The sequence below is a fragment of the Triturus cristatus genome, chromosome 3_1 (assembly GCF_964204655.1).
Source record: "Triturus cristatus chromosome 3_1, aTriCri1.1, whole genome shotgun sequence".
NCBI classification, from domain to species: domain Eukaryota; kingdom Metazoa; phylum Chordata; class Amphibia; order Caudata; family Salamandridae; genus Triturus; species Triturus cristatus.
The window spans coordinates 690,805,784-690,827,575 of record NC_140583.1 but is presented as its reverse complement, the minus strand read 5'-3'; the positions used below and the strand labels follow the sequence as shown (position 1 = coordinate 690,827,575).

Genomic DNA, 21,792 nt, shown 5'->3' with positions numbered 1-21,792 from the left:
GGCTAATCAGCCGTCATCAGCCAGGCTAGCTTGAATCCAGTGGCAAAGTGTGCAAGGGACCCATGTCTGGGCATACCCTGCCAACTTAGGGCGAACAAAGAAAAACCAAAGGGCTATTATCTCCACTTTAATTACTGTCTTAGCCGCCTTGAACGTCTTTTTATGTAATTCTGGCCCCACCCATAAGGCAGGTCACCAATTAGACCCTGTCTTTTCCAACATAGCGAATATTTAATGAGCCAGCCCTCCGCATATTATGGTCTGATCACTTTTTGGTTGGCTTTCAGCCAAAACAGGTGAGGGGACGTGAGCCTTCGTCCGCCACCGCTGGTAAAACGGGTTTCAGAAACTGGAAAACCATTGGGGCAGATTTACAAGCCCTTTGCGCCTGTTTTACACCGCCGTTGCGTCACTTTTGTGACGCAGCGGCGGCGCAAAACCAGCGCCATGCTGCGGGGTATTTACAACGTGACGCATCTGGGAGATGCGTCACGTTGTAAAGCCCTGCGCCAGAAGCAGGCGTTCTGGCGCAGGGGGGGGCGTTCAGGCGCAGGGACGCCTCCTAAAAGTGGCTGAGTGAAATCTACAAGATTTCACTCAGTCACTTTTAAGGCCATGCTGCGTCAAAACCCTGCGGCATGTTAGGGATAGGGCACCCCCGAGCCTTGCTGGAGCTGCGTCGCGCTTGCGACGCAACTCCAGCAATGCGCCGCCTTTCCGACAGGGGATGCGTCACGCATCTGCCCATCTGAGTGCCACGGTGCGCCGCAAGTGGTGGCGCACGGGTGGACAGATGCGTCGCAACTCTTCTGGCGCATCTCTGCTGATTAGAAGAGATGCACCAGAAGTCATAAATCTGGCCCTTGATGTTGACTGTCTTAACCTTCACCTTCAGCACTGTATGCCGGTCTTTACCATAGTTAGTACTACAGACACTGACGCTATCCAAAGCTGGATAATATCGTCCACTGACACCTGTCTCTCTTTGACTAAGAAAAAAATGAATAGTCATCGCCCCCATGCCCCATGATATTCTGACAAACTCAAAACAGAAAAAACTAAGTGCAAAGCGCTGGAGAGACGCTGGAGAAAAGACTACGCTCTGGCTTCAAAACATGCTTACAAACAGTCCATCAAAGGTTACCATGCCCTGTGTAATGCCGTGCATGCTGAATACATAAATAATAACATTTTGCTGTCTCAAAACAGCCCCAAAACCTTGTTTAAGGTGGTGCAAGAACTGTCTGGCGCTACTCACCAACCCGGGCCTCCAGAGCTAACCGAAACCCAATGTGAAGATCTAGCGGTGTTTTTTATAGATAAAATTGACAAAATCTGCTCTGAATTTGATATTAATGGAGAACCGCTTTCTAAGACCAACAATACACTATCAGACTCACCTCCTTTTTCTGGAACGTTGTACAAAAAGGATAGACCTGATAATATACTTGACAGTTGGCTACCTCGTGATATTATGTCTTTTAGTCACATCCTAAGTAGTATCAAATCAGGCTCCCCTAAGGATCCCCTTCCAATTTCTGTTCTTAAAAAATTGGACCTCCCAATTCTTAGACTTATTATGGAACTTCTTAATGCCTCACTTCTTGAAGCAGTAGCACCAGCTGCGTGGAAACATGCTATGATCCTTCCTCTGCTAAAGAAATCAAATGCTGATCCGGAAGTTCTCTCTAACTTCCGTCCGATCTCGTTGCTCCCTGCCTTTTCCAAAATCTTGGAAAAACATATCGACCGCCAATTGACACAATTTGTGGACTCACAAAACACTTTACATCCATCCCAATCCGGTTTCAGAATGGGTTTTTCCACCGAATCGAAGCTTCTGGGAGTCACCGAAACTATCCGCCAACGGCTTGATATGGGAAAGACAGTGGCACTCATATTACTTGATCTGAGTGCCGCTTTTGACACCGTGTCCCACGTGACCCTTCTTCAAGTATTACATTCTAAAGGCATTGCCGGCATAGCACTGAAATGGCTGGAGAGCTTTCTATCCAGCCGAACGTTTCAGGTTTTCTCCCCGACGGCCAGCTCCAAATCCCATGCCTCCCCTTATGGAGTTCCACAGGGCTCTATTCTCAGCCCTCTGCTCTTCAAAACTTACGTCAGCCCTCTGGCGACCTTAGCAGAAGAGGCTGGTCTAACCATATATTCATACGCTGATGACACCCAGCTCATCTGTTCCCTATCAACTAAAGACACTTCTATGGTATCCTCTCTACAATCAGGCTTACAAGAAATTGCTGGATGGATGCACACTAACAAGTTGAAGTTGAATGGAGGAAAAACGGAACTCCTAATTCTCGGTGGAAACAAAGCTCTCTGGGGCCCACAACATTGGCCTCTGCAAATGGGTGCCCTCCCCCAACCTTCTCAATTTGTTCGCAACCTTGGCATTATTATAGATGATCAACTGTCTATGCGACAGCAAGCGGTCAAGGTTGCCTCAACTTGCTTTTTAATTTTGAAATGGCTTAGAAAAATCCTATGGATGCTGCCACCACTGACACAAAAAACTGTGGTTCAGGCCCTGATCATGTCCAGACTGGACTACGGCAATGTTTTGTATTTAGGTGCTAACAAGGAGATGATTCGGAGGCTGCAAGTGGTCCAAAACTCGGCGGCCAGACTTCTTTGTCAGTTACCTCGAATGGCCTCTATCACAGGGACTCTCCGGGACCTACATTGGCTTAAGATAGAAAACCGGTCCAAATTCAAAGCCCTCTTCTACATGCACAGGATTAACGCCGGTACAGCTCCTCATTACCTTAGTACCTTAGTTAACCCGTATATTCCTACTCGCCTTCTTAGATCATCCAAACAGGCAAAGTTTATTGTTCCTAGGATTAAACTCACTCGAATGGGTGGACGATGCTTTGCTTACTTGGCACCGTCTTTATGGAATTCTCTTCCACTCCCATTTCGTTATGAACATTATTATGCCAAATTCCATAAAAGCCTCAAAACGTGGTTATTCAATCTCTGAGCTCTGACTTTCCGTTCTTTTTTTTTCTGCATGGGCCCGTAGGCGCCGGGAAACCTCTGGGTAGTTGTTGCACCATATAAATTTAATTTAATAATAAAAAGGGGATGATGGACAGAGTGTTGAACATTGCAAGCATTCGCCCCCAGTCAACTGATGTGGGTTTAATCCATCATCATTCTTTAGCTCACTCCGCCACCCCAGTTCAGACATGGCCATATGCTAATCAGTCTGGCCCTGTGCCTCATGGGAACAGTCCAGCCCGAACTGCCAAGTCATGTCTTCCCTGGACCGGAAACAAGCATCCTGGGACCGTTTTCTGGCTAAACGGCTGTCATCAGCCAGGCTAGCTTGAATCCAGTGGCAAAATGAGCAAGGGACCCACGTCTGGGCATACCCTGCCAACTTAAGGAGAACAAAGCAAAACCAAAGGAGATGATGGACGGAGTGTTGAACATTGCAAGCACTCACCCCCAGTCAACTGATCTGGGTTTAATCCATCATCATGGCGAAATGAGCTAAAGAATGATGATGGATTCAACCCAGATCTGTGACTGGGGGTGAGTGTCTGAAAAGTTTCAGTGCTCCGTCCATCATCTCCTTGTGTTTGCTTTGTTTGCCTTAATTTGGCAGGGTATGCTCAGACGTGGGTCCCTTGCTCACTTTGCCACTGGATTCAAGCTAGCCTGGCTGATGAAGGGTGTTACCCAGAAACTGGTCCCAGGATGCATGTTTCCTGTTCAAGGAAGATCTGGCTTGGCAGTTCAGGCTGGACTGCTCCCATGAGGCACAGGGTCAAGACTGATTTGCATATAGCTGGGTCTGAACTGAGGTGGCGAAGTGAGCTAAAGAATGATGATGATTCAACCCAGATCTGTGACTGGGGTTGAGTGTCTGAAAAGTTTCAGCGCCCCTTCCATCATCTCCTTGTGTTTGCTTTTTTCGCCCTAAGTTGGCAGGATATGCTCAGACGTGGGTCCCTTGCTCACTTTGCCACTGGATTAAAGCTAGCCTGGCTGATGAAGGGTGTTACCCTGAAACCGGTCCCAGGATGCTTGTTTCCGGTTCGGGGAAGATCTGGCTTGGCAGTTCGGGCTGGACTGTTCCCATGAGGCACAGGGTCAACACTGATTTGCATATGGCTGGGTCTGAACTGAGGTGGCAAAGTGAGCTAAAGAATGATGATGGATTCAACTCAGATCTGTGACTGGGGGTGAGTGTCTGAAAAGTTTCTGCGCTCCATCCATCATCTCCTTGTGTTTGCTTTATTAATGCATAGCAACACAATACATGGGATAATGTGCTTCATAACTAAATGCTCATAACTTCCCACAGGCGAGACCTATTGGCTATACCAATGCTTGTTTTGAAAGGTTTTTGCAGATTCATTGAAAGGTGTTAACATTATTATTAAAACAGCTAAAACACACACACACACACATATATTTACTGCTAGGTAGATAGATAGATAAAGATACGTTGATATATTCACTGACAGAACTAAATGTTAAAAATCAAGTAGATAGGGGCTGAAATAAAACGAAAAATAACACTGTGATGCACCAGTTTGAGTTTACTGAGCTAACTATAAACTGCGCCTCGCCATACACTGCTTATGACTTCACATAATACATCTTTTGTGGCATGTTAAATGACATGATTGATGACATCCCTGATTACATCCTAAATCAATCCCCACTCATTTCTTTGCTTTCACTTCTTTTTAGGCACAAGGATCTCATTTTGGGCACTAGGTTCAGGAACTCTTCTCCAGTGGATCACACATGTCATAGGAGTGTATGTATGAATATGATGCATTTGTACATACATTTGCATGTCACAGACACGTCAGTAAAATCAAAATGCAAGTGGACTGAGAAGAAAGTAGTTGTAAAACATTTATAATGAAAACAAAATTAAATAAAAATATTATGAATCTGGTGAGATTTCAGTCACATTTGTTTATGTAGTGTGATAGTACACATGTCCATTAATTCAAGCATGGACATCGTTAAATGAAAGAAACTTAAATTGGACCTGAATCTCTAAATTGAAAGCTTTGTAGCATTTTAACTGTTCATTTCTGCCAAATACTTGGTGCAGAGACTCGGAATTGATGTCATAATTACCATATTTCACTAATGAATTCAAAAGCCTTTCCTGCCTTTTTCCATGATGACAGGCTAATTTTTCAAAAAGTTTGAAATATAAGGACAATCAAATAGCTGAGATGCCCAAGGAAGCAGTATGGATTTGAAAAACCGAGTCAATTTCCTAGATGTTTGGTAAGAGAAAGAAGCACATTTGTCAAACTTCGAGTCTGGGATTTGGATTGGGATCACTCTTCAGTAAGGGAACTGAAGGAAAAATAATGACTCACTCTCATGAATTTAGAGCATTCCACCAAGAAAAATGTGCAATTATGTTTTCTGTTAAAACATAGTACCAAAATCCAGGTGAATGCTGGACTGTGAAACTACACTGCCAACAGTTTCTTATAAGACATTATTGTTTTCAAAAGTGATCTAGGGGATCCATGATGACAGGTTCGTTTTTCAAAAGGTTTGAAATATAAGGACAATCAAATAGGTGTGATGCCTAAGGAAGCAGTATGGCTAGGAACCTAATTGGCTTCAAAGATGTTTAGTACAAGAAAGAAGCACATAAGTCAGACTTGGAGTCTGGTACTGGGATGACACTTCAGTCACTCAACTGAAGGAAAAAAAATAGCTTACTATCATGAATTTCCACCATTCCACCACGAAAAACATGCAATTATGTTGCTCGTTAAAATAGATTTGGTAACAGAAATTTTCAAATTACTAAATGTGTTACATTTTCATTTTTAACACAGAACTTACCTTATGGCCACGAATGCAATATATAATGTGCAAATACTAAATATCACTGTAGCTTCTAAAAATTTTATGGATTCTTCTGCTAGTTCATATCCAACAAGAGAAAATATCATAACAATACATAAATAAGACATCAAGTCCCAAAACCTGTAGATAGAAAAATCTGATTTAATGTAGTTCATTTTATGTTAATATACAGATAGTGTCATACAATCCTATGGACACATTGATAAAATAAAAAATCAAATTATAATAAGTGCAACAATGACAGTTAGAATATTATTATAAACAGATGGAAATGGCACCACCTACGTTATAGGTAGGATTGTACTTCCACAATAAAGAATCTTTCAAGGTTTCAATGTATCTGTTTATTCAATTATTTCACTAAGAGATGCATCCCTCATCTCGTTGTCCCCTTCAATAAGCCCTACTGAAGGAAGGCGCCCGGGGGCTTCACCAAGGGCACCTTTTTAGGTGGGACAGAGACCTAGCCCTCTTTCTGCTAGAGCTGCACGCCCTATTGAGTTCGTTCACATGGGTACATTTAGTTTGATTTCTTGGCTTTAATATTCTCTGAGCAAGGCCCCCTTGACATGTTTGACGTCAGGAAATCTGTGAAAGATTAGATGACTCCGTTATGGGAGCCAAAGGCTGGGGGTACTCAGATTTTTCATGTGGCGTGGGAAATGGGGACGCTGGTTGGCTATGGGAGATATTATATATAAGATATATTAAAGAGTTGCTCTGCGGCCTAAACATTAACTCTAATAATATTAACTCATATGCTAGAGTGCTAGACTTAAGTTTGAGACCTATGCTGTCACATGTGCTCTGCCCTGAGCTGATACGTGAAGTCTGTAGTATGTCTTCCCTACTTAGGGATCTACAGCCCCTCACATGTTTCAGCCAGTGGGTCACTTTGTTGATTCTTGAGTCAGAAGATTCAAAAGCACCTTGCAGGAGTTTGGGCACCTTTCGAAAACAAATATCAAAAAGCTTAGAGATTATAGAGAGAGTATCAATCAGAGATCTGAGTGGGACATTGTGTATATAGCCTCAGAATATAGGTTTATCGAATGGGCCACTACTATTAAACCTATAAATTTACCCATTTGCATCCCTACTCACCCTATGATTACCTGTTAGATTTTGTGATCTCAAATGTAGGGTCTTAGGTTGAGTACTTAACATGTCTCTGTGGAACCTTGTGTTGGGGCTAACCTGCTGTTTGGTATAGGACTGGGCTGGCTCTTTTTTCGTTACAATAGCGGGATTGGTTAAATTAGTTACTATGTCTAATCATGTATTCTCGATGTAGATCATAGGCAACTTTTCCAACATCTCATTTAAGCTATCAATTTCTCAATTTAAAATGTCGATTTGACTTGGGGACACTGCTTCAATCTTATCATTCACTAGAAAGGGATGGAGGCATAGCTGGCCAGGACCTGTCTCCCTTTCCTGATCTACCAGAGCATCAAATCTTTAAAAACAATAAACATTCACCTCAGGGCTTAACGCACTTTGGATTTGACGAGAAGAGGATGCCTGATTTAGTGGCTAAACGCTAATAACCGCTGGCAGCACCAAATGAGAAGTCGAGATGCCACAGGTTTTTTCCTTATCCCCCTAGTCTACAGACAGTTGAGTTTTTCCAAAGTATAAGCCAATACTCTTTTGGGGTCGTCCGTTTCCTTTTTTCCCTATGTTAATTATTGGGTCCTTAGCAGACAGCAGGCCTTCGACCTCATCTATCAGGTAATCTATTTCACACAGAGTCCAATTTTTAGCAGACTACCAAGGTGCTTTACGTACACCTTCGACCCCTGCTGGTTTATCTGATACCTTCCACTTACCCATGTCACACCCCTTCTAGCTACCGCACTCGGAAGAACTACTTTGAGAGGGAGACTTCCTCAAAGGTGTTTCACAACAAAGTCTTTTCTAGTTTCTAACCACAATGAGAATATATTTAGGGTTTAGATCACAAACATTTACTACAGGTATAGCAGGGGAGTCAAATCGATAAGCTCCCAGGACTAGCCACTGTGTCCCAGATAATAATGTCAGTTACGTTCACACAGTTAAACCTTCGGGAGCAGGTACCATCCACACGGTAAGAAGGCCCAGCCAGCGATGTGCAAGAAGGTAGTGTTCGGCTCCGACATATAGACAGACAGAGGAATCGAGTTACCGGGAAATGCAAAATATAAAGGCAGCAGGAAGAGATGAGAAATAAAACAATATGGAGTACTGAGCAGGACAGCTCCTAGTTGGTGAAACCAGCAGTGCTGGAGACTGGAACACTCTCTATAGCGCCGACACAGGTGTGCTGCTGCCACGCTGCAGGGACTGCCTCCTCAGACCCAGTGAATTCTGGGATATGGAGAACTAAGGGGAATATTATCGAGGAAGAGCAGTAAACATCGCTAAGTGCACTTAGCGTATTTCTGTTTATCGCCGTCTATGGCTGAATTACATCACCGTGTTAGCGGCGTATTATCAACGCTTTGCGAACTGGCGATGTAATTCCAGCGATAGATGGTGAGAAAAAGAAACATCGCCTGAAATCCAGCGATGATTATGGAGATGCTTGCTGATGGGGAGGGTGGACTTAACATGGCGATCCACCTCCCATTATCAGCATAGCTAAGTAGATGAAAAAGCAGACGTTAAGTTCATGCGATAACCGTGGTTGGCGCAGTTTTTTACATCGCTGGGGCCTCATTGTTAATAGTGCGAAGGTCTGTCACGTAAATCATGCAGACATTGTAAGGAACGCCCATTTTGCATGTCATTAGCGATAATAATCGCTGACATACAAAATGGAGAGAACACGGCTACTGAATCAAGGAAACACGCGTTAGCGAGTCCTTGAAAATAGTGAGATGTTTATTTCGCCGCTTTCCGGTTGAAATCGGCCGCTAAAGCGGCGCAAATGGGTTTGTAGATATGCCCCCACGAAAGACTGTTCCAAGTTGGTGAAACATTCAATTAGGCGTGAAATATGGAGATGTAGAAGTTAGTGTGCTTCTAGGGAGGTAAATATGGCAGTACTGAAGGTCACTGTGCTAAGTTCAGGGAAGCTCGTTGGAACCGTGTGGGTTCAAAGTAAGGTAACAACAGTCTGTTTCAAATGGTTTAAGTAGTCCCAGCGTGCAGCGCTAGCATGTAAAGAGGTGTCTTAGAATAATAGCCAGGCTATGTTCCAATTCGTCCAACTCAAAGCAAGCAAATTGTGGGCGCTCCTGTTAAGGTTACGGTAATGTCTCCGACAGGGGAGGCTACGAGGGGGTAGTGCCCTCGGAACAGTGTCTTTGTGTACTCTTGGTGCTGCTTTTTTAGGTGGTCTTCCAGAGCTTTGGCAAAAATTATTTTGTAGGTCTCTCACTCAAAGCAGTTCATCCACAAGAGGGTGGGGTCCAGCACAGGTGAGTGTATCGCCCCACAAAGGTTCCAGTAAACGCTCCGGTGGTGCGCCTTCCTTCAGTAGGTCTTATTGGAGGGGATGACAAGATGAGGGACACATCTCTTAGTTTTTTATCTTGGAATATTGCAGGTATTAGAGCAAAACTCTCTGACCCTGAGTGGGGAGCATTCATAGATCAGCAACATATTGTTCTCTTATAGGAGACCTGGGCAGTGGACCCAGTATACAGGACTGGGTTCTACACCTATTCCATAAATGCGGTTCCATCTTTGTCTGTAGAGCGTCAAGGGTTTGCTAATCTGGCTCAGGTTGGATCACTTTCCAAGAACTAAACTGGTTTTATGTAACAGTAAGGGTCTCTTAGGCCTGATAATATCAGTGAATACGTTAAAGGGAGAGATACAACTTGTTATTGTAAATATATACATTAGATCAATCCCGCCCAACTTGGTTTCCCCAATAGTCGACCAGCCCAAAGATTGCAGGGGATTGCCTCACCAGACTCTCTTGGGATAGGATGAATTTGACAAGACTTGCAGAGCCTGAGGACCTAGCATCTCTAGAGGGATCAAGCAGCATTGAAACAAATGGTTGACGACTCTCAATTAGAACCGGTAGTTGACTTTGACCTGGGAATAGCAACACCTGCTCTGATTTCCCTCCACGTTCAACTTTTAAAAGAGGTGTTTCAACTAGTCATATTGATTACAATTTCATTGACCAGGCACTCTGGTCAGCGCTGTTGGACATGGTCACTAACACCAGGACGGACAGGGATCACTAGGCATTATGTGACAGGTTCGACTTAGCCATATTTATGAGTGATATCCTGGCGCCCATACCTTTTTCCAGCTCAATCCAGACAGTTAATAATAGGCGTAATATAAAATGTGCAAACATTTCATCTAATGTGGTGCTCCAGAGGTAAATCTATGAAGGCCTTATTAACACTTTTACGGTCTACTATGTGCCTGATACTGCTCATTGTCAGTTTGACTTTGTCACTGTGCACTGCCGATTCTTGAATCAAATAAAGCCCCTCTTCCTTAAGGCTACAACAAGGGGAAGCATCATAAAGAAACGAGCTTGCTGGTTTGTAAAAGATGGTAAACAGGACAAAAACACCTGGACAAAAATATTTAAAAGGCAGCAAACCTGAGATATCTATGGCCAAGACAAAATATAAGTTCACATTGCTGGCAGCAAAGAAAAGATGGAAGTGGGGTCAATGGGCTGACCTTACCGAGGCACTTGATAGCAAAAACCTCAAGTCCTTCGGGAAGTTAGTGACTGAAGGCACACGTACCATTGATGATCACCTGGAGGGTGTTGTCCGGCCTGATAAATGTGTTACCCACTTTACGTCACTTTACAAAGAGGAGCCTCTAGGGAGGGTGGTTTAATGGGCCCAGGAGACACTGGATATATTAATACCCCCTCAACCCACCACCATAAATGACTAGTGTGGCCGGTTCACCCAAGGACTCCCCCTGTTTTACCATAATCGAAACAGAATGCTATTAAACAAATAAAAGAAAGGCATCTGGACTGTATGGGATTCCAGGAGATTTGTTTCTATCCAAACCTGAGGTCTGGGTCCATTACCTCAATCACTTGGGTAACGCCATCATGAAGGGCAGTAAAATTCCACAATCCTGGCAGGGCGCTACTATTATCCCAATTTATAAAAAGGGGGCAAGACAAACCATCAAACTACAGGCCTATTAGCTTACTGGATAAATGCCCCAAAATATTCTGCAGACAGGTACTTACTAGGCTGCAAACTTGGCTTGCTGACAATCATATCTGGGAAGACACCCAGGCAGGTTTCAGGAACAAAATAAGCACCATTGACCAGGCCTTTCGTTTTAATGTTTTGTGTTGGAAGTTTGTCACCCTAAAGAAAGAATACTTATATGTTGCCTTCATTGACCTCCAGTCAGCTTTTGATCTGGTCCCTAGGTTTACGCTATGGAGATTGCTGGGAATCTATGGGTTCCAGATGATCTCCTCTTCATTTTCAGAGTATTGCATACCAACACCTTTACACAAGTAAGGTGGAACAACGTTGGTGACTTAACAGAAAAGATCCCCATCAGAATGGGCGTCAAATAGGGCTGTGTACTTGCCCCAACCATATTCAGTATGTATATTAACGGACAGTGAACTGGGGCTCTGCAATTGAACATGATGCCCCAGAACTTGCTGGTATCTCTGTCACGATGCTACGCTATTTATTTCCAGAACCCTGATAGGACTCCAGAAGGAAATGAATTTGTTTGCAGCTTTCTGTAAAAACAGAGGCTTAGAAATAAACCCTGACATGTCCAAATTAATAGGGATTAACCATCAGAGGTCCTTTAGAGGAAAAATGAGAATTGTTGGTTCCCTGACAGAGCAGACCGTTCACTTTGATTGTGAGGGCATAAGGATGTCAGATTCTCTAAAATGGGGGATGCAAGTAGATCGGATTAAACCAGCAAGCATTCTTAATCAGAAGCAAACACAAGTCCACCGCAGGAGGGGCCGTGTCACTGGCCTTAAAAATCCATCAAGCCACCACAGTGACAGCCGACCTGTCATGTAGTTCCTACTAATCCGTAGGATCTGCGCATTTGTAGGACAACATAAACTAAGAGCTTGGTGTCTATACTGATTCCGGACACCCCAGCAGGATATGTTGGCCTAAAGACCAGCTAGCCCATAGTACCACCGTAAGCCCCCCTAACCTTACCAGGGAGCAAATGGTTTCTGGAAACCACTGAACATGACAACTCTGACCCCCCCAGAGATAGTGGAAACAGTACGGAACCTTTCGCTGAGTAACTCGTGCTCACTTATTCTCAGAGAAGTACACAGAGAATACACAGTGGGATGTTTTTCATTTGGTTTATTGAACCAATGTTATTCTTGTATAAAATACATGTGCTGCAATGATTATTAGACAGAAACAGATAAAAGTGATTACTAGCACCAAAAGCGTAAATAGTAGATATAGTTCTACCATGGTGCTAAAACAGTAGCTATATGCAGTCATATAACAAGGCAGTAGTCTGATGTACTTCTACTACGCAGGACCCTATTCTGAGTGTACCTAGAGTGTATGTAGGTGTGAAGCCAAGAATTCCCCCATGGGATGATCCAAACCCATTACCTGATGGAAGAGAATATAGGAGCCCGTCTTGGTCATGAACTACACACCCCTCAGGAGATGTCAGACCACTGTGTGGTGCAGTCTGAGCTTGCAGGGTCCCTCTGTGGGATGCTCATCTTTTATAATAGAAAGCAGCCTTGGGATGCGCATAAAGATTAGTGATGTTATGGATATGTTGCCGCCAGTGGATAAAGATAGAGATGACATTTGTACATAGTGCAAAAAGAGACATTGTACATGCTGTTTATGGCATTGTGATAATGTTGTGCGCAGCTAAATGTGTAAACAAGTTTAGTTTCAGAGAAACTGATACATTGTCCTGCACGCAAAAATGTGTAAAAGTTCCCGGCTGAAATGTTATTGTGAGGACAATGAAAGAAATAAACTGCTTTGCCACATGGGAATAACCCGGTAATATAACAGAGACTTCTCATACAAAGGGTTGATATATAAAAGCCTTCTAATAAGCCAGCAAATCCTTTTAAAAATGTTAAAAACAAATCTTAAAAGCATCTAAGAGCACTGTTTAAAATATTCATTAAAAAGCCTTTAAATAATCATACCATTTGAAATCCCAAGCACTGAGAAAAGCTATGGTGCCTAGAAAAAGAAACCAAAACGCTGTTTTGGTTCATTTCATTAAAAAGATTTATTCCCACACAGATAATTCAGTCCATTTTTTATGTGTTTCGAGTGGTAGATGCAACTTTGCAGTTGCTTACAACCGCACATGACGTTCCTGGAGGTGCACCTCATAGCAGGTTTATGGAGCAAAGGTGATTCCATCCAATTTCCACAGCAGCCACTGAGGGAGTTGTAGCCCATAAGAGCTCTGCAGAGCCGCTGTTCACAGAACTAGGAGCTGAAGCATCCCAGGGTGGCTGTAAGAATGCATTCATCATCAATGTGATAAGCTGGGGACAGCAAAACACATGGGTCTTTAAGGGGTCCTTCAGTACATCAATGTCTGGTGGCGCAACCAATTGTGATTCGAGACATATATCCAGGATGCATTCATGGCTGCAAAGCAGACAGCAGAAGACAGGTTGTATACAGTCAAGCCAGACAGGCCTGAAGGATAAGAACCAGTGCTCATTCAGTTCTTGAAGCAGAGGTGTTCCGAAGCAGTGTACCATGTGCTCACGGAAATGCAGCATGAGCAGTGATGTCTCCATTTCGGGTTGAACTTGGATATCCATTGCAGAGCAGAGAAATTAAAATCAGGATTCCCACAACATATAGCCGGAAAAGCAGGAGCCCTCCAAAGACGCTTCCCAACACGGAGTGTATGAAAGATGGTATCACTCCGATACATTTAAAAAAGTGCACTATTCCTTTCGTATCAAATATGTTAAAGATACGGTGGACCAGCTCCCCAAAATGCAGCAGGAAGTTAGTGTGGAGTAGTGACTGCATCTCAGACGAGGACCTTGCAACCTGGAGATCAAACGTCTCTCTGGCCTAAGTTAAGGCCACATCCCTTTAAAAAAGCATGGCTTTCAGTTTGCTCAGAGAGTCAAACTGTATGTTGGAAACATTTACTGAAGGCCATAGCGCTACGTCCTTAACTGTGGTATGGAATTAACCGTCACTGCATAAGCAATGCCCGGTTCCATTCCGCAGTAACCTTGATCATTCAGCATCAAATAGCTCCCATTTGAGAGCAGCTTGAAAACTGGATGAATCACGGCAGCTGGGGAATCCTTCAGATAACAAGACAAATGTGTTACAAAAGCATTGCATGCCCAGTGAAGAGAAATGTCTTTGCAAATTAAGGACCGGCTTAAAGCATCCTCACAGTCAGAACCACTAAGGAAAATGTCCGTGTCCCCATTTCTGCATCTAAACCTGAATGGTAATTCCCAGTACTCATTTACATAACATTTCCCAAGTGCTTTGTATCTGCCTACCTGGTGATATTGGAGACAATACTGGAATACGAAATTCGTGACCGGTAGGGTGATGTAACCATGGATTATCTGGTCTGTGGATGGTGTCTCAGCCACGTGAAAGGTAATTGGTCCAATATTTCAATATGCATCTCTTTGTGCCATCATAATCTGGCTTTCAGTTAGATCATATGCCGGAAACAGACTTGTGCTATTGAAGTAACGCCACAGCACGTGGCCCGAGCAAAATCTTTGTAAAGTCCAGCTCAGTATTATGATGGACCAGATTTTGGCTGTCCATGTTGTAAAATAGACATGTCTTGCTGTATCGTGCCAATTATAGAAGACACTATGTTGCCCAGTGAATAAATTCTGGATGATAATGTGGTCATTCTGTTGTCAACCACAGCCAAAGCCTTTTCTAAATTAACCCTATCAATCTCACGCAGTCTTTCAGCAGCTTCCAATTGAGAAACTTTCCACAGCTCATTGTATACTGCATACAAGAAGTGCTTTTGACGTGGCTTCTGGGGACCTAATGGAAAATCCCTGAGATCCATGTCATCAGAAAGAAGGGACAAATTTTGCTTTACCTGAGAGGGTGATGAGGTCTTTAGCCAATCAAGGCACAATTTCCCAACACTATATGATGTCACCACCCTGAGTGTTCTGTTTTCAACATATTGCTGATCAGGCCTGTTGATCCTAAACCCGTCAGTGTTACCCAGGAATCTAGATTGACACCTATTTGTGCCTGTCAGCCAAACCAACCATCCCTTCCAATTGGGGTCTGCTGAAATTGAAGGAATCATTACGTATCATGGTATCTAATGTATCCTCACTGAAGTGTGTTAAGTGCTTACTATTCTCAAAGCGTAAAAATGTGTGAATAAGTGGTGTGTTCGAATCTTTCATCTTGGCTATACCAAGACAGGACATTTGCTGCACTGTTTTGTTCATCTGATGTGGTATCAGGCATGGCCTTAATAAGGTCCCAGTTCCCTGAACCTGCCACTCTTTTGTCCCCCAGACAGATTTGGTGTCTATGGTGTTTTTCGAAAGTCGAAACCCTGTATAGACAGTTGGGAATTAAAGGAAGCAGAGTATATCAGCTTGGTGTTTGTTAGCATATTTTTCTTTGCAGGTGTAGGTGCAAGACTATAGGAATACAAGTGTAGGTCTGATGTGTCAAAACAGGAAAAATACAAAAACAACAATTGATGGACAGAATGCAGAACAATGTCATACATTCACCCCAGTACAGAGATCTGGGCCTAAATCCATTGTATTTTTGCTCACCATGCCATTCTAGTTTGGACCCAGCTATATGCAAATCAGTCTTGACCCTGCGCCCAATGGGAACAGTCCAGCCCGAACTGCCAGGCCAGGTCCTCCATGGACTGGAAACCAGCATCCTAGAACTGGTTTTGGGCTTTCAGCCCTCATCTGCCAGGATAGCTTGACTCCAGTGGCATGGAGAGCACGGGACCCACGTCTGGGCATACCCGTGCCACTCGGGGTGACAAATGCAAAAACAACAATTGATGGACAGAATAAGGAACAATGTCATACATTCACCCCAGTACAGAGATCTGGGCCTAAATCCAAATGTTTTTTTGCTCACCATGCCATTCCAGTTTGGATCCAGCCATATGCAAATCAAGTCTTGACCCTGCGCCCAATAGGAACAGTCTTTTGCTTTCTCGCCCTAAGTGCGCCGGGTATGCCCAGACGTGGGTCCCGGGCTCACTGTGCCACTGGATTCAAGCTATTCTGGCTGAAGAGGGGTGAAACCCTGAAACCGGTCCTAGAATGCTTGTTTCCAGTCTAGGGAGCACCTGGCTTGGCAGTTCGGGCTGGACTATTCCCATGAGGCACAGGTTCAAGACTGATTTGCACATGGCCAGGTCTAAACTGGGGTGGCATGGTGAGCAAAAGAATGATGGATTTAACACAGATCTCTTGACTGGCAGTGAATGTTTTGATTTCTTCTGCATTCCGTCCATCAATTGTGTGTCTTTTACATAAAGGCATGGAGGCGTTTACTCCTAGTGTGGGCCAAAGCAGAGGGAATTGCCATTATACGGGAGGAAACATTGGGTCTGCGTAAGACACCTATAGCAGCACAATGGGAGGGCTTGCTTCAAGTCCTAATACGTACAGAGGGGGACAGCCTGGAGCAGCGACCAGGCGACGAGAGCAACACTTACACACTTTGAGACGGGCGACCTGTCGCGTGCACCCTTATCTCGGCGCGCGGGCACATATATGTCAACCACCAGTTAGGTGGGACACTGATGTGTGCGGAGGTTCACGTTGCAGTTCCGTGGATAAGAAGTGAGAGACGGGGAGGGACGGGAGAAAGTAAGTTAAAGGAAAAAAAGGGGGGGGGGGATACAGGGGACTAAATGAGGAGTGTATAATCAGAAGTCGGACTAAGCTGCTATAGTTGGTTTTTGGGTTATTGTTTGTTTTCTCTAACATCTGTGCGATCACATGAGATGTATGACATGTAACAATTTGTATACAGTACCATCAGAATCACATTAAGAATGCACAGTGAACTTTATCTTCGCTGACATGACCCACCTGCTGAGGTTCAATATGGAACTGCGGCTATAATGCCAAGAGTATGTATGGTAGGGCACTCCAAACTTATACGTGAGGTCTGAATGATACTGTTACAAGGTCCTAAATGTGGCTGTAATGATATGATGAATGTTGTCTTTCATACACATGTAAACTCTTTGAAAATAATAAAAACAGATTTAAACAAAAAAAATCAATTGTGTGTCTTTTGAAAACATGAAAAATAAGCAAAGTTTTCTGTAAATGTCTTTGAACTACCTTTCGGCGGTATTGGGCAGTCTTCCCATTGAGTGTAATAATAAACAGCTTGTGGGATTCTAGCTTTATGTAAACAATGGTGACCATGATGTTGATAACAGAACATGTCTTCATAATTAAATGCGCAATCATACACTTCATCATTAGAAAATGGAGCGGATTGCTCTAGATCTGCAAGCATTTTGTGCACAGTTTCAATGACAGAATCATCAGAGAAAGTACTCAAGGTGATATCATTTAAGGACATTTTTAAACAAATAAGAAATTTCCCAAAATGCGGTTGGGCCATACACTTCATATGATACCCTGTCCCACACTATTCCATGAGGTACTGGAACTGCTGTAATGTTCACCAGGGAGGGATCCCTTAGCTCACGCTGTGATGATGCATTTGTTTTTAAAACCAAGTTCATGCAGCAGGTTTTGTAGAACCAGGAGATGACTCGATCTGTGGCATATTTACATTGAGGTCGTCAATTTTTCAAATTGAGATTTCTGTATTTGCTGATTGTACAGTTGAAGTTATTTAAACAAGGAGAAGTATAATTTTATTGTTCTTTACAGATTCTCTTAGAGAGTGGAATCTTCTGTCGTTTCCTGCACGGTAGCGAACAGAGTGCGGCGGCTACACAGGAGCCCAAGTGGCCTACTGTTGACAATCGGCCATAGAGTTTGGTATGATCAGATCAATAAAGATACATTTTTTGTCTCTGCAAACAGGCTAGGGGCTGAAGAAGTACAGTTCTTGTGCCTTCAACAGACAGGACGGGTACAGGCGCTCTATAAGATGGGCTAAATTCTTTCTCGTCCACTATTTTCTCTTTGACCATGTCCCCAATCTTCGGGACCCTGGCAGGTCTTGCCGGCGCAACCTTCACTACCCCAGTGGAGGTGCATTTTACTTGGACCCTGCTTTGTAAAGCCCAGAATTTATTGAGTTCCTGTAAAACAGGCAAACGTTCACTGATGTTAAATGGTGTTTCAGATGCCAGTGTGCTGACACTATCAAGGTCTGGTACCCAGATTCTCACACCAAACAGGAATTCATAAGGGGTAGGTCCCCCTAGGAATTTTCTTGACATGTTGTTAAGTTCCTTCTGGACTCCAAATAGGTGATTGGCGAAACTGCCACCCAAGTTTAATATCCTTGCTGTTAAGGACTGCTTTAACTAACATGTTTTCCTCTTAAGACCTAATTTGACTCAGGATGGTACGGGAAGGAGTAGCGCAAGGCCCCATCCAGACTTCCCATGGCTTCTTTGTACGCCCGAGAGCTAAATGCCGGACCTTGGTTTGAATGTAGTGTAGACTCGTAAAGTTTTTATAACAGTTGGAGCATCAGCCGAGGGCTGTGGCCAAACCCACAGGAATTTGGAGCATGAATCCACTGTGACCAATATATATTTGTAAGCCCCTTCTGATTGTAAGGGGTTGCATTGATACAAATACACACAAGCCAAGGGCTTGTCTGAAATCAATAGAGGTGTCTGTGCTGAACGTGCTATGGTAGAGCCTTTCATCTGCTGGCAGATGTTGCATTTAAGGGCACAGTCCTTGGTCTGGTTTGAGAGACCTGGCCACCAATAGCGGTGCTTCAGTAATTTAACTGCAGAAGTAATCCCTGCATGAGCGGAACTAAGACCCTCATGTGCAGCTAGTATCAGTCCTAATCTGTGATCAATGTTTAGTAATACTCTATCCCCCACTCATAGAATCTGAGCATACAAAATGTTTTTTGCATCTAACTTGTAGGAGTACTTGAGTGGAAATTCTTTTGGCAGGGGTGATCCATTGTGTGTGGCAATAACTGCCACCATAGTTGTTCCGTCTATCCTCGTACCTGAGCGAGAGATTGTCGCAATGGCAGCAGTACGAACTGTTGCCTTGACAACTTAATCAGCCATTGAATTCCATTCAACGTGGACGCCAATACGTTGATAACTCAATACATGAATAACATGAACCAGCCACAGGCCTTTTTTCAGCTTTGCCACCTGTTGGTGAGCAAAAGAATGATGGATTTAACCCAGATCCTTGTGACTGGGGGTGCATGTTGGCATTGCCCAGCATTTCGTCCGTCAATTGGTTCTTTTGCATATGCCGCCCTAAGTGGGAAAGGGTATGCCCAGACGTGGGTCCCATGCTCACTACACCACTGGATTCAAGCTAGCCTGGCTGATGAAGGGTGATACCCTGAAACCGGTCCCAGGATGCTTGTTTCCATTCCAGGGAGGACCTGGCTTGACAGTTCGGGCTAGACTGTTCCCACAAGGAACAGGGTCGTGACTGATTTGCATATGGCTGGGTCCAAACTGGAATGGCATGGTGAGCAAAAAAATAAAAAATGTAGGCCCAGATCTCTGTTCTGGGGTGAATGTATGACCTTGCTCTGCATTCTGTCCATCAACTGTTGTTTTTGCATTTGTCACCCCGAGTGGGACGGGTATGTCCCGTGCTCACTGCACCACTGCATTCAAGCTATCCTGGCTGATGAAGGGTGATGCCCTGAAACCGGTCCCAGGATGCTTGTTTGCGTTCTAGGGAGGACCTGACTTGGCAGCTCTGGCTGGACTTTTCCCACAAGGCACTGGATCAAGACTGATATGCATATGGCTGGTTCCAAACTGGGGTGGTGTAGTGAGCAAAAGAATGATGGATTTAACCCAGATCCTTGTGATTGGGGGTGAATGTGTGTATTGTCCAGCATTCCGTCCATCAATTGTTTCTTTTGCACTTGTTCCCTAAGCATCTTTTGCTTTACTGTGCAAACTTTAGAATCTCTAACTCCATTCTGGCCCCAATAGTGTGGATAGGACTGGACATAGTAAAACTAATCACAAACAATAAGTGTGAGGAACTCACGATCCGTATTTTGTGGTGCCAGTATCAAGGCTTTTGCTTCTTCCAGCTACACTATACAGTCCCCTTGGGACTGAGTATGTGTTTTCCCAGGACGGAACTTTCCGTCATGCAAGCATGCGCCCTTTAGCAATTGCACATGCCACAGTATTGCTGTTTAATACCTTCAACAAGTTGGACAGAACCATCATTATAAATGATGCATTCAAATCAATCTAGAGGCATAATTTAATTCGGCAGAGGATATTCTTGTTCGAAGAATACTTGTGTTTGTAATGTATAATTGATTATGCAATCTACATTTGTCGCAGTGAGAAAGTTAGCCTATTGAAACCATCTTGGATGTAAAGCTGTAGTATTTGGAATGCTTGCTTTGGTGACGGCCTCCAAGGTCGGTACCGGGGTCAAGACAATTATGCGTTTCCCCTGCGCTAGTGCTCTTTCTCTCACTACAGCAGTCTGTACTGCTGTATTTTCTCAGTGGATAAAAGTGTGATTTGTATGCAATATATACTGTATTGTCTTCATTGAAGGTGTACTTGGTTGGTCCAGCGACTACCCGAAATACCGGGTTAGTTCTGTTAACACCTGTGTGTTAATGTTGAAAAGCTATCATATCAGCTAGTCCGGAACGTAAAATATTTGTATGTTTCTGTGTCCAATGATGTGCTGAAAAATAAGGTCTAAGTAATCCAAAATGTAAGTTCTGCCAAAATTCAAAAATCCTAAAATGGATTGTAGTCTTCAGAGTTGTAGGAGATTGGAGCAATGGGCATTTTTCTAAAAAATTGTGCTACTAGGCTTTTGCCTTCACTATTAATTCAAATCTCTGTAACAGGAAATTGAGGTGAGCAATTTTTGATTTTCTAAAATTAAATTTGTAGCCCAGGTGGGCAAATCCAAGAACTATGTTGTTCACTCTAGCCAAGTGTTCCATTAATTCATCATCCGTCAGATAAATATCATTTACATAGGACAAGGCCTGCTCATCATAATTTTGAAGTAACTCTGTCACTCTGGCTGAAAAAGGCCCAGGGCTATTCTTATACCCTGTGGTAATTGACAAAATTGGCGTTAAGAGCCTAGAGAATGCTGTCCAAAATCTGCTCCCAGGTGCTGTATTTTGGCAGAAAAATCCATTTGAGTGTTGTTTTGTATTTTTTTTACACAATGTTATTCATTAGGGCGGCACCATGTGCATTTTGTACTGCAAATGTGCATGTGGAAGAGTTTAAATGTCTGTAGTCTAAGACTAGAGGGTATGAATTATCAGGTATCATTCTGGGAAACAAGGGATTATTCATGGATGAGGTGCAATTTTTACATTTATCTAGGATCTCCCTGACTTCTTTCTTTGCCTTATGTTTTTTGGGTATTGTCTCTGTGGTTGAGGAATGGATTTTCATTTAATTTCGTGATGAGGAGACTCATCATCCCACCCAACATAGTTTTGATAAAGTGCAGGAGCAAGAGCTAACGCTCACTCCTGTGCGTATACATTTTTAACTGATTCTGGTATGAGGTCGGAGAAAGCAAGTAAAATTACGTCTTACCCCATTGGGCACTCTATTACAAACTCAGATGGCCAATCTTTTTCAGCAAAAAGAATGTCATAACCATGTGTCAGTTTCTACCGAAGGAGATCCTTGACTTGCCTGGGTATGACCCCCTCCATTTGGAGCATTATTTCGCATAAACGATGTGGGACACTTACCCTTGTATCGGGTGTTTCCACCGTGATATGCTCACTA

At 43.5% G+C, this 21,792-nt stretch overlaps 1 protein-coding gene across 1 annotated transcript in view; it reads right to left on the bottom strand.

The window, feature by feature from the left end:
• LOC146860809 (sperm-specific sodium:proton exchanger-like) overlaps nucleotides 1-21,792 on the bottom strand; it is a 5,538,638-nt gene that overhangs the window by 3,564,392 nt on the left and 1,952,454 nt on the right. The window contains exon 8 of the mRNA XM_085646172.1: nucleotides 5,863-6,006. Coding sequence (XP_085502298.1) covers nucleotides 5,863-6,006 — 144 coding nt within the window. The remainder of the gene's footprint in view (nucleotides 1-5,862; nucleotides 6,007-21,792) is intronic.